This window comes from Chelmon rostratus, chromosome 21, assembly GCF_017976325.1.
Source record: "Chelmon rostratus isolate fCheRos1 chromosome 21, fCheRos1.pri, whole genome shotgun sequence".
Classification (NCBI taxonomy): Eukaryota; Metazoa; Chordata; class Actinopteri; order Chaetodontiformes; family Chaetodontidae; genus Chelmon; species Chelmon rostratus.
This window is the reverse complement of record NC_055678.1, coordinates 21,678,028-21,691,547: the sequence shown is the minus strand read 5'-3', so window position 1 is coordinate 21,691,547 and position 13,520 is coordinate 21,678,028. Positions and strand designations below refer to the sequence as shown.

General features: G+C 43.6%; 1 protein-coding gene across 3 annotated transcripts; it reads right to left on the bottom strand.

The window, feature by feature from the left end:
• Positions 1-1,217: 1,217 nt before the first annotated feature.
• Positions 1,218-12,372, bottom strand: rac3b (Rac family small GTPase 3b). 3 transcript variants are annotated; one of them, XM_041963183.1, is made up of 6 exons: positions 12,305-12,372; positions 9,737-9,808; positions 8,863-9,035; positions 6,653-6,789; positions 5,901-6,060; positions 1,218-4,061 (listed from the first exon to the last, which is right to left on the bottom strand). In XM_041963183.1, the coding sequence occupies exons 1-6, from the start codon at positions 12,337-12,339 to the stop codon at positions 3,931-3,933; spliced, it is 708 nt and encodes a 235-aa protein (XP_041819117.1). In that variant the 5' UTR covers positions 12,340-12,372; the 3' UTR covers positions 1,218-3,930. The 3 variants fall into 3 exon arrangements, with proteins under 3 accessions (XP_041819117.1, XP_041819118.1, XP_041819119.1); XM_041963184.1 differs by having other exon boundaries at positions 5,891-6,060; positions 6,653-6,715; positions 8,918-9,035; XM_041963185.1 differs by having other exon boundaries at positions 6,653-6,715; positions 8,918-9,035.
• Between the last annotated feature and the right edge of the window lie 1,148 nt (positions 12,373-13,520).

Here is a 13,520-nt window from a genome sequence, read left to right as displayed (position 1 = left end):
GGAAAACATGGCACTTGTTTGTCTGTGGCGGTGAGAAGCAGACATTTAACTATAATGTGCGGTTTGATAAAAGAATTACAGAGCGAATCAAACTAGGAGGCCAGTGTTTACTCTGATAACTAAAGCTGCAGACTGAGGTTACCATAGACACCCGAGAGAGTTATTTGATCCCCGCTGATTGAAATCCTCCTGTGTGCATGTGATATGTTCATAAACACAGCAAGCTATGTGGTCGGTGGCAGCGTTTCCCAATCTGGTCAGGACAAATTCAAGGGCTTCACACAATGAAAAGCAGGACGGGGGAGAATTACAACATATTTTCTATGAAAATGATGTTAGTGTTTAAAGAGTAGTGCCCTCCAAAAACCGTTGAAGGTATTTATGGTATGATCATGGAGATGATCCATGAATATCAGACAGAACTGTAATTCAATCATTTGATTTGCATCAGTGAACAAATCAGAGATGCGGGCAGTATAGGTAGAGGTTTAGGACTAGCATGATGAGGTATAATAATAATAATTACATAAGCCTGGTTCTGTTATTGAGAAAACATGTTTTTGTTAAGGCCTGTGTAGGGCTGCAGCCAATGATTATTTCCTGGATTAACCACATTAAATTAAATGATATCGTGGGTGAGGTGAATCCAGAGAATGTCTGGTAATTTAGCTTGAAAGATTACTTAGAAGTTATCAAAATAATTAGCATTTTTTTGTTGATCGACTAATCAGACAACCCACTAATTGTCTCCACTCTGTGTATATACTGAACAAGTCTTTCTACATTAAACCATCTACCAATTTAAGTGAAAAGATATATATGTACAGTGTCCCAAAGCCATTAAGGATGATAGGAGTATCCTATTGGTATACTATAGGATTACTGCAAGCACTATTAAATAGGTCGGTATTGGTAATTATCAGAGTATCTGTGTTTGCTCATTTACATGTTTGTTTATTTACTGTGTATTTTACTAAAAAAGTGTTGCCGCCCACTAACATTACCTCCTTTAATGTTCTTGGGATTGTTGTGGAATAAAGACAGAGAAGGCTGAGCAAAGAACAAATCATGACAGTACACTGTGTACCTGACATATACATTTGTATTTAGTATACAAAAAATTGAAATATTTCACCACACAGACATGTGAAGTAATAAAAAATAAGACAAACAGTTGGAACAAGTATACAAGTCATCTTACATTACATACATACATGGCCAATGCATTTCATCATACAACCTCTCTTAAGAATTATAGTGGGTCAAATAACCAGAGAACTTCCATGCAATAGTAGATTAGAATTTTTCGCTGCATTTCTCAGCTACATCTCGACACCTTAGCTAGGCAGGACCACACGACATGATTCAACCACACAGTTTGCTATGCCAACCAAAGACAGCGTGACAGAGCGGACTGCAGTGCTGCGTCTCGCTTCGCGAGGGAGACAGACACACTGCAGGCCTGCAACCACACAGAAATGCATTTCATAAAGGTGCAATCTGCACTGTTTGCCACAACGACAAACTCCACAAAGATTGGCCCCTTTATAATACACTGTTAGCAACACTTCTAACTTCAACATGAGCAACTATAATCCCTTTAGATTGAATTGTTTTAGAGCTAAATATTCAGGTACATGTAGATAGATATTCATAACGCATTCTTTTTCCAAGGATTATTCTGTACATCACTGGATGTCTTAATATCCATTTTTTCTTACTTTATGTTCACAGATTCTTGAAAAGTCTCGTGTATTACTACAATACAATATGAAATAGTACCAAAAACTGGACACTAAAAAACTTGGCTTAAAACAATACTGTCTTTTATGCACTACCCCAAACTGTCGAACAAAGCTGTCTCACTGATACCGACACATGCTCGTCCACACACACAAACACCGGCGTCCATGTACAGGCCTGTGACGCACACACACACTCTCTCATGCTCTCTTTTTCTCTCTCTCACACACACACACACAGACACACACACACACGCACGCACAGAAAAACAGAGACAAGATCTAAACAATGGGATAAATTAAGACAGAATATTTTAAGACCCATGCAAGCTCCTCCACCCCCAGAGGCAGAACTCAGGCAGCAAGGTTGTACAGCCCCCATGTTTGGCATGCTCATCTGTCACATGTTCACAGTTAGATGAAGTTACCCAAAAACACTTGACTAAGATCAGATGCTTGTTGAAAGTAAGAACACAACCGTGCTGAAGGAACAGCTCGTTCTGTCACCATAAAAGGATGGCACACGTTGGATTCAGCGTTTCTGCTCACTAACAGTCAGATGTTCCGGTTGGTAAAATAACTTCAGGTAATGTGACAAAGTGATCTTAACTCAAACTGCTAGCTTTTTCCACAGACATCAACCACATCTCCTGTGCTTCATTAGCAAATACCCAGTGAATGAGTTATAGAAGTCTTCATCATCTCAGACCATGTGATACGGTTGAAGGCTTGAAAAAAAGCTAGTAGGTGGAATTTGAGTTCAGACCATTTTGTCAGATTATTATTATATTTGCAAGCTGAGCTATAAAATTAATCACTGACAATGGAAATAGCCGTTTTCAGCCACATCTCACAGTCTCTGTCTTGGCAAACTCTTCCTCCGATCAGGCAGCAAGGTGTAAAAGCTCAGGTGAAGTAAGTGGACCACATAACTGAGAGGGTTTATGTTTGTCAAACTACTCTTCACAAGGCCAATAATGAGCCTTCTCACTCAAGCTTAAGGTTAGTTTAGGATTGAGGATTTGTGCAAGGCTAAACGAGAGAAGCCCAAACTGGGTAAAACCTGTAATGAGTCCAGAGCCACTCTGACTGCTCTGACTTGTGACTGCTGCTTCAGTCTCAGCCCGCGTCCTTTCCGTACAATCTTTATAGACAAACATGTTTGTAGGTTTGTCCATCGTTCCTATCAGTCTCAACAACACTGTGCTCACTTCAGTCATTTCTGAGGTGTCCAAAGGGCGATGAGCAGAGACACGAGCAGTCAGACCCCGTTAACGTCATTCCTTTGACTTTGTCCAATGTTACAGCTTTTCTAAACTACAACACTACCTGGACCCAGATTTTCAGTGTGGAAATTTGATTGAATATGATAATATGGTAGCATGCAACATATTAGCTTAAAACTGAAATAATGAAGGTCTTAAACTAGGGTTGGACTCGGGGCTCTATACTATGCAGGGCTTCAAGATTAAGAAGAAATGCTGGATTTCTTTTAAAGTTTCTTGGCTCAGTAGACGTTGCGTTCTTAAATCTCAATAATTAACTTGTTAAGTACATTATTACTGATTGGAATGGGGGCTAAAACTCCAAAAAACAAGACCCAGGTGGTAATAAACCATCCAACGTATCACATTATATCCGTCTAAGACATCATGCTCTATTTGTGGCGTTCAGTGAGGTGCAGGCAGTGGTAGTTTGTTTTCACTGTCAGTTCCGACAGATGTCTGTGTGCATGTCAGTAGTACGTGTTTTGTCTCCACATGCTGATCTTAGATCAGGAGCTGAGGGTAACTTCTGACCTGAAGGCGTATTCACAGTTCACTTTCTATTTAGTCAACACTACATTAATTCAAGCAAGCATGGCTGAGAAAGAAGAGATGTTGTAGTATGAAGACAAGTAATAGAAACCACTGTCAGCCCTCATGGCAACTTCATGTAGTTCTATGAGTACAAAGTAGGAGGACAGTCAATGTCTTTCACAAAGAAGCTATGAATCTATTCAGTAATGTTAAAAAAAATCAGATTAAATATTGGTCTTGTTACCAATATCGCTTTGAAAAAACATCAATATAAAGAAAGCAATCTCAGCAGTGCACACTCACGCTCACTAGTTTCCTCTCATCCGCTCAGAGAAGTAGTGGTTCTTGTTCATGGTGATGTAGTGTAGTGTTTCAGAAGTGACTCCTCCTCAGAACATGGTGCACCTCTTGCCCCTCTTCTTCACGGGTGGAGGGCAGAGCACGGCTCGGATGGCCTCGTCGAATACCGTCTTCAGGCCCCGCTGGGTCAGCGCAGAGCACTCCAGGTACTTCACGGCCCCTGAAGGAGGAAGAGGGCATGATGGGAAAAGTGACGCTTAGCGACACTGCTTCTAATGCTCAAGCATAGCAAGGTTGAGGAGACAATTAAAACAAACATGTATGTAGTGAACCTGAGGGCCTGCGTATGTTTCAAATGCTGCTTGTCGGATCCTTTAACAGCGCTGAAGCATCTATCCTCCCACACCTTTCTGACTGACTGAGAGGCTTTGACCAACCTTAAGTTTCCAAATCTGATCATCTGACGCCACATCGCCACCACACAGCGGCTGGCCCGCTGTGCAGAGGCAGTGTTTCCCACACACACACTTTACTTTGGCAGGCTGCCCAGATGTGTTCACAACCATCAAAGTACATTTGGTCCATTTCAGCATTTTTTATTTCAATATTTTTATGCCTGAGAAGAATGAAGCCATCTGCAATCTTTATCTAGTGGACAATCTCTGTTTGCTCTGTCTCTTCCGTGCTGTCCCTCATGCTCTGCACACAGACAGAGACAGGGGTGTTCTCGGGTTTATGTCCCTCCAGTTTGTGGCGCCACCTATCCTCCTTGACGTAGCCCTGCTGACGTAGTTGTTTTGTAACAGGTTGTAAGGGCAGCTGGTTGGTGCCGACCACGCAGGTTTTGATTAGTTACGTGGTTTATAACAAGCCTCCTTCACACGTGGCTCGCTTGCTCACAGGGGAAAAAATCCAAACCACCAGTTTTGTTTTTTGGGCAACTTTATAAAACATACTGCTGATGAAGAAAGTCAACAGAGCAGGAAGAGGTGGAGCGGCGAAAGCTGGTGTGTGGGCAGTAAGAGACCAGAGGTGTAGGTCCATGTGGGGGGGTTGTGTGTTTAAAAATGTGCGCCTTATCTCCTTTCGTTGTGTTGAGACTACAAAGACACGGAAAAGACAGAGCTGTTTGGAGAGAGATCTGGGAGGTATTGTGAGAAGGTGGATGATATCCATCAGGATTTCACTCGGCCTGCCTGGACGGTCAGCGGTATGCTGCGTTACGCTCAGCGAAAATAGTCAACAGCAATGCAAGCCTTAGTGTTATTATTGTTGTTACACAAAGGTCCCCTCCCCTCACAGTTCCACATAGTTGCCTGCTTTCTAAGAGTGAGATGAGATGGATATCAGTCTCAAGTCTGTGGGTTTATACAGAGCTGGAGTCTGGGCGTTGTTAGCTTAGCTTAGCATAAAGACTGAAAGCAGGGGGAAACAGCTAGCCTAGCTCTGTCTGAAGTCCAACAATCCACCTGCAGTACCAGCACCTCCATCGCTCACTGATTAACATGTACGTTGCATGTTGGAAAGATTGATTGATGAGCAGTCCCCCCTCCCCCCGAGCAGCTGTGATGACACGACTTCAGGAGACAGTCACACTCAGGCTGTTCCAGAAACAGCTCAGGCTCCGAAGTCCAATTAAAACTGCAAACTGTGCTTTTTACATTTTTGTATGTGTGCAGATACTAAAGCACTGACAGACAACGTGCTCATTATTGAGCCTTGAAGGTGCTGGGAGGTGTATCTTTGGACTTTGAGCTTCCAGTCTTTATGCTACGACAGGCGAACCACATCCTGACTCAACCTCTGTAAACTATTTCTGTCAGACTTTGACTTGAGGCCTGTTCCGCTCATTGGTCACACCGGCTGTGGTTCCTTCATCACACCTGGCTGAGATGTGAATGCAGGACATTTCTGACAGCCTCACTGTATGAAGGTTCCTGAGTTTCACCTGATTTGTGACAATAACTTGCTGCGAAGCTTGTATAATAAGCATCGTAATAAAGGACTGAACGCTCATTGTAAATGTATCCAGTCGTGCACGCGGCACACGCAACCTCACCAATCTCTCTTGCCATGGCCAGGCCCTGTGGATAGGTGATGGGGGACAGCTTCTTGTCTCGCAGCCTCTCGATGGTGTCCTTGTCATCTCGCAGATCCAGCTTGGTGCCCACTAGGATGATGGGTGTGTTGGGGCAGTGGTGTCTCACCTCAGGGTACCACTGGGGCACCACACACACAAATGCACGTGTACATATGCAAATAGGGAGGACAGCGTCAGTGAGAGAGGAGAGAGAGAACAGTTAGCCGGATACAGAGGCAGAACGCTGAGCGCCTTCAGATGACATTCAACACACTCTGTGAGTTGTGAAACCAGAAGTTGTTTTTAACAGATCTGTATGAATGGAGGCACAGTTTAATGAACACAAAACATCCTCAGGCAGTAAATCTCCAACACATCACATGATGGAGGAATCCTGTCGGAAGCACACAGACTCTGCAGAGGTGGGGTGGACCTTCAGGAAAGTGTGATTTCATATGAGAGCGTCTCATGACGCTCAGCAGACCAAACCACCGCCGGCCGTCACGCTCCCTCTGCAGAGTGTTTGAACTCGTTCAGACCTCGCCATACAACGTGTCTCTGTTCCACCACCCGGGGGAATCAGTTCAAATCCACACTGTTCTAAGCCGAGGTCTGAACGGGTGGCGCAGCGCTGTGATTAGCCAGGTGGAGCCATAGATGTGCCTCCTTGTGGTCAGACTCGGCATGGAGGGGGACAAAGGGGGAGGCGGGCGGTCAGTCAGCGTACTGACCTTAGCTCGGACGTTCTCAAAGGAGGCCGGACTGACCAGGGAGAAGCATATCAAGAACACATCCTGGGAGAGAACCAGAGAGACGGCTAGTTGAGAGAAAGACCTACGTGTGTGTGTGTGTGTTTGAGTGTGTGTGTTCATGGAGCCTCTTCATTTTGAGTTGACAGTTAACGTCTGTTTTTTCTTAAAAGTCTTGAACATTTCCTGTTGTCCTAGAAGACGTTCTCAGTCAACCAACAGTGACCGATTCAAATCTGCTGCTGTAAAAGATGAAAGCATGGTGCTACTTGTTGTAACTGCTTAATTCTTCTGTTTAGCTGACTGAAACAACACGTCACTTTATTTTTTAATATCACAATGCTTGTGCATCACTCTGTTTCATTTTACCATTTTTTTGGTGCAGTTGGTGAGAGGCAGGGGTAGATGATGGTGGTGTGGCAATCGGCAGTTACATGTGGCATCTAGGCCTGTGGTAGCATTGTAGCAGCTAACAATAGCTAAAGCGGTGGTAGTATGATAGTATCTTAGCAGTTAGTATTGGCAGCTAGCAGTTAACATTAACAGTATAGGTGAATCTAACTATATTGTCTTCTTCTGTTCCTCTTAGCAGGTAGCACTTAACATTAGCTAAATGGTATCATCGGATTAGCGGTTAGCATTAGCAATAGTTAAATGGTAGCGTTGGTACTGGCCACTACCTGGAGCATCTCTGGGTCAGTTGAACGTGGCAGTGCTGTTTGGATTGTGTAGGAGCAGTGTGAACTGGCACTGGGGGGGGGCGGAGTTCACCGCCTAGCCTCCTGGAGGTGTAGTGGGACTAAGTAGGCGAAACGCTGTTGAAGGGAGGTTTCCACCTGATGACCCCCAGAGACGTGTTATGAATCACTGCTCTTTGGCATGTATAGAGGCAGATTGGGGCTCCAAGGTTCTTCACTGAGAATGAATCCTCTTTTTGAGCACAAGTATCTTGTGTTTAAATTAACATTTAAATAAAAAGAAATATGTCTTTTCAGAGTTCGTAGTATTCATGTAACTTAGCATTAAAGGGAAATATCTGATGGGTCAACCTAACCAGCCTTATTTGCTCTAATGTAACATGAACAATGTTTTGTAATTTGAGGTAAAGTGTGATTTCTGTGAAATGTTATTTAGTGATATTTACATAAACATCACAGGCATAACTAGAGTTATTGCTGACACTTGTCTTAATTGGAGAGTAGAGCATGCACTATACAAGTAATACTACAGAGTTTACATTATTATGTACAGAAGCCGAGAACGGACAGGCTTGCAATTTTTTTTTAAAATCCTGTTATCTCTGGATCACGAGTTGATTGTTTGGTTATCTCGGGAAAACAAAAGATCAGTTTGTCGAGATCATGAGAATCTTTATCACAAGAAAACATGGGTTCCGGTCAGAGTCGTATCATACAGTATAAATGATCAGGAAACGTGACACAGTCAGTGTTTTCATGTGTGAGACGGCTGAATGAAAACAGGCACACACTGGTGCAGACAGGCTGTCTGATGTGCACGTGGTCGTTGTCTTGGGAGAGGTGCAGTGATTATGTGTGCATCTGTTTGTTTGATCTGTCCTACATGTGTAATGTGAGCCTGAGTTAGACCTTGACTGACTTCCAAGCCTGATGCGCTGATCAATAATGGGTAACTACTCCTTGATCTGACATTACAGCATAAAATCAGTTGTTACTAGTGTCAACACGCCATCATGCATGCTGGGACTCCTCAGCTCTGATGAACATTATAAGTAATAAGAGGAAACAGCCTTTCGTTTTCTCTGGCTAAAGGGTTGATTATCTCATTATCTCAAGATGACAAAGCTCATTTTCTTGTGATAATAAAATAATTCACTCAGGATCTCAGGATGTTCTCAGCTTCATTAATAATGTACACATTCACTGTATTCTGTTTTATATCTTTACCTCTTCAGTCTGAACAGGGCAGGCAGTTGCTAACTGTTCCACCTGACAGTAAGCAGGTGCAAACATTTGGTAACAACCCATCTCTAACTAGAACTAGTTTTTGTTCAACATTTCATTATTTAGTGACGTGTAAATATCCACTTTGTGAAGACTTCAGCTGTAAAGGTTTGAACTGCTGGTGCAACCGGCTTCAGATGTGCAACACGCTTGAATATAAAAGTTTAAAAACCTGTGACATGTCGGCTTTTTATCGGTTCAGATGGAGCTGAGCATGTGTGTGTGTGTGTGTGTGTGTGTGGCTGGGGGGACGCGGTCTGAATACCGTCTGTGGGTAAGACAGTGGTCTGAGCCTATCGTAGTCCTCTTGTCCTGCTGTATCCCAAAGGCCCAGATTCACTGGTTTCCCATCCACCATCACATTGGCAGAGTAGTTGTCAAAGCTGCAGGAAGGCAGATAGCACACTGAGTGTTATGCAGGTAAGAGACAGGGTGCAGCACCTCGTCTTCATCAGCAGACGGAGTTTTTAACAGGGTTGTCATCTTGTGATCTATATGTAGATCTCTGGTCACATGGTAAAAGGTGGTCTGGTCACATATATCATCTGCTCGTGCATGTTATGATGTGTTTCATTAGCTCATGTGATGACAAGTGAGCTGACGAAGAGCCTAACATATGGTTTAAATTTCTACAAATAGCTTTATATACAATGAAAAATGAACTTTCCAGCCCAATGATCTGCAGCTACAATAACCACCTGGCTCATCCATCAGCTGAAAAGCCTGACAAACCAAAGCACTGATGCAGAAATCTGAAAGAATATTACCATAAACCCTCCTGTTCATCGCAACTTCCACTTAAAGACTAAAACACATAGGCATGTTTTTACTGTACCTATGATTCAATAGCTATGACATATTAAAAGATTTTAAATTCACTACCCTCCTGAGTGCACTCCATGCACATGGAGTGCACTCATTGATTAGCACCTTCTATGATCAAATCTGAGATGTTAAACTGAGAGCTCTCGAGCTCTTTTGTCTCATGGTGTATACTGTTATAGCACATGGTTTCGTGTTATATAGTCCTACAGCTTCCATCAAAGAGAGTAACTGTGAGAGCATGTGCAGAGTGGTTACTCACACAGTGGGGATGTATTCACCAGGGAAGGCATTGGTGGTGTAGCTAATCAGCAAACAGGTCTTACCCACAGCCCTGAAGAAGAGGGACAGCAGAGGACACATGAGTACAAATATATAATACAGCATGTAGAAAAACTAGCTCTGGCTCTGTATAGACTGTGTGCACGTGTGTGTGTGCATGAGTATACTGTATGTGTGAGTGAAAAGGCAGGCTGCTATTACCTTTTACTGTGCCACACAGACACTGGCCTACATTCATTTTGCCTGAGGGACACAGTAGCCTCCCTATGATACAACCCCCCCCCAACTCTCACTCTCTCTCTCTCTCTCTCACACTCACACACTCACAACCACTCACTCACATGCACAGGCACAACCTACCTCTCCCGCTCACATACAATAAACATAACATCCCCCCAGCACTGTACCGTACTGACATAGGCTGCAGGATGCCACACAGATTGGCGGTGGCATGGACGGGTATTGGCTGCAGGCTTGTGCATGAGGTAATGAGCACTTTTTATGTGCATGTCTTCGTGGACACGGGAATGGTGGGGTGTGTGAGGGTGCCATGAGACTGATTCGAGGTCAGCGAGTTTCAGACAGAGACGGATAGAGGGTGAGAAAATAATGAGAGAGATGAAAGTACAGGGCCCGATGCGAACAGCTTCCGTTCATCTCTTCATTTCATAGAGTAGCAGAAAGAAAGCCATAATGTTTGTTTTTTGAGAAATCCTGTTTATCCATCAGCTTGTTTCTGTACTCACTACAACACCCATAAGCCTCGGTTTCCAGTGCTATAGAGAGGACACTTATCAGAGCCGTAACAAATTTTGAAACACTTTGCTGTTGCAGGTGCTTCAGTCATACTGAAATGCATCCTGGGAGTCATGGTTAACTTCTCTACTTCTGTTTTTATGTCCACAGATTTCGACCTTTGACTTCTGAGCAAAGAACCAGACCTTTTCCAACACAGCTGTTCATCTTCTGTACTGATGATTCAACCAGGAGAGTTTCATGTCCATCCAAGACTTAAAGTTCTCCAACTGTCAGCTAATACGGTCTGTTACAGAAACCATCATGACTTTTCCTTCCAGGACCCTGGAGCCACTCATGACTCCACCCATTCACAACTCCATCACATAGAAAATCTAGTCAAACCCAAAAGTGGACGCAAATGTGTGCAAAGAAGTAGATGTGTTTCAAATTCACACATATTTCAAGGCTTTTATGAATCCATTCCATGAATACATGGAGACCAGAGGGAATGGAGAGAGACTGGAGGAAAATGGCAGAAAGAATTTGAGTTTCTGAGATTAGTCAGAGTCTGATCTGTTACGCAAACACACACAGATGGTCTCCAAAGTGTGTCCTTTGCTAGCTAGCTGCAGCTAACGTCTGTGCAGCTGGTACATAAGAGCAGATATCTGAGCTCCTCATAATTAAAAAAGCACTGGTGCCACTAATAACGTCAGCAATAAACATAAGCTGCACAAACAGTCCGGGGGTCGACTGGTGCGGATGAGACACGGGCACACTCCACACACAAAAACGGACAACAAAAACACACAAGAGTGTGTGAATGATGCAAAGCACAAACTCACATTCAGTCGGAGAGCATCCTTACACCCTCCCTGCCACACCCCCAGTTTGTAATGCAGACTTTCTGCTGTAACGTCCTAGTTTCCAAGCCCAAGGTGAGATAACCCTTGTGACATCATCAGGGTTGCTTTTTCAGTCCTGGGGACGCAGCGGAGGAGTCCTCCCGTGACAAGTGAACTGCTCCTTTAAGTGATTTCAGATTTCCCAATAATCCCTTTCACACAAATCATCTGATACAGTATCACTCTAGAGGAGGATTAAGGTCACAAACTTTTAGGGTTTTTTTAATTTTAGATTTCTGGAATATCATGAAAAATTTAGAAATTCTTCTCTTATTCTAAAACTGTACTAAAATAGTTTAGTTTTATCATTCTGTTTTCAATCATAAAAAACATGACTTCAGTCTTTAGCCTATTCTTGTTTTTTCTGAGATTTAAATGTCCTAACTTCATTTTTCCTGTTCATCATCCACACCAAACGATGATTTTAAGATTTTAAAACAGAAATCCCCCAAATCCCGCTACAGATCTGCATCCCCATGAAGCTGCCTGGGATGTGGATGCAGTAAGAAAGGCACAGTGAGAGCAGAGCTGGGGCGGCGGGGCCTGTCTGCCACTGACAGGGCCACAAATTCCTTAGCGTGCATCAGCACTTCAGCCTGCCTCCAGTGGCCTACGAGGCGTGTAGGTGTTCCCGCATAGCATCCCGAGGCTCCTCGCTGCTGCCGTCACAATGAGCCGGAGGCCACGATGTGATCGAACCGAACGCCATCACAAAGCAGAGGACGGAGGAGATCTGTCGAGCGTCGGGGAGCAGGCGACAGAAAAGCAGCGCGACCGACAGATCGCTGAGCCCCAGCCCCTTTTCCTACATAGCATCCTTCCATCATCCATCCATTCGTGGACGCTTCACTGAATCACACACGAGAAAATGTGCTGGAGTCCTGTGTCTGGGAGCATGCTCTTACCCGTCGCCGACCACCACACATTTGATAGCTTGCATTTGTGCAGGAGCTGGAGGCTTCCAAGGAGCCGGCGCTGGTGGTTTAATAGATCCGACAGTGTGCGCTGAGGTCTCGGATGAGAGCACCGGGCCAGTCCGCTCGGCGATGGAGCCGCAGTGAAAGGGGTCGATGACGAACGGTGCCGAGCGACTCCGGAAAGTGCCGAGTATATTTAAAGGGACAGAGAGCGGAAGAGAGGATTGAGCCGAGGAAGAGGATTCACTTCGTCTACTTCCGTCTTCGTTTAAAGACTTTTATCGGGATAATTACTACTACTACAATACAGACATGTTGCTAAAGCTTTGCACTGCACGGCAGTTGGGTGTAGAATAGAAGTGACGCTGCTTTTTTTGATAAATAGTACCTATAGCAGCAAAATACATGACTATAGAAGCCTGTGTCTGCAGACTGATGTAATATCAGGAGTCACAAAATAAAAATACATGAAAAATAATTAATAGTTTTAAAGACAAAATTATGACAATGACGTCAAGATGTTTGCAGGCCTACTATCTCACAACTTTGACCCAACATTTGGACGTAACTTTGATTAACCATGTGTATTATTTTGGTGAGTCTTTCCTTGAAGAACATAAATCCAGGAAGAACATGAATCCAGGAGGTCTCTTAAATCTTCAAACAGTCAGCTGGTGGTGTCTCTAGTGAGAGCTCCCATGCTGCACACAGACATAACAAACCAGCTAATCACTTTCAAATCGAAATCAACGTTTTACTTTTTCATTATTTCCCTTTAAAAGCACAATGAATAGGGAAATTATTCAAACAAATGCCCAAATTCACTTCTGTACCTTACATAAAACTATGTCAATTGCCTCTGTATATGACTCATGCCATACAAAGAAATGTGCCTTGCCAGTGAGGTGAACGTCTGTGAGGTGACCCCTGACTGCACCATTTTGACCACATGAAAAACACCTCGGTTTGGAGAACCTCTGAGACACCACTCTAAGTATCCTTACTTTGTATGCAAAATATGAACAACTGCCGTTTATTTTCTACAAGGCTGCAGTTCATTCCATTGAGGGGACTTAACGGGCTGTCTTTGAAAGGATAATGGTCACATCAAGAACAAGTGTGGTCATTGCAGTCATGGGTATTTAGAAATTTACACTTACAATTTTAGATAAATGCACTACTAGACCAATATATTTGATAAATA

Bases quoted from the DNA above. Each gene is read 5' to 3' on its own strand.
- rac3b (XM_041963183.1), bottom strand. From the start codon at position 12,339: ATGCAAGCTATCAAATGTGTGGTGGTCGGCGACGG. The intron at 6,061-6,652 runs GTCAGTACGCTG...GTGGTGCCCCAG, and splicing joins TTGAGAACGTCCGAGCTAAG to TGGTACCCTGAGGTGAGACA. The intron at 4,062-5,900 runs GTGAGGTTGCGT...TTCCTCCTTCAG, and splicing joins GGCCATGGCAAGAGAGATTG to GGGCCGTGAAGTACCTGGAG.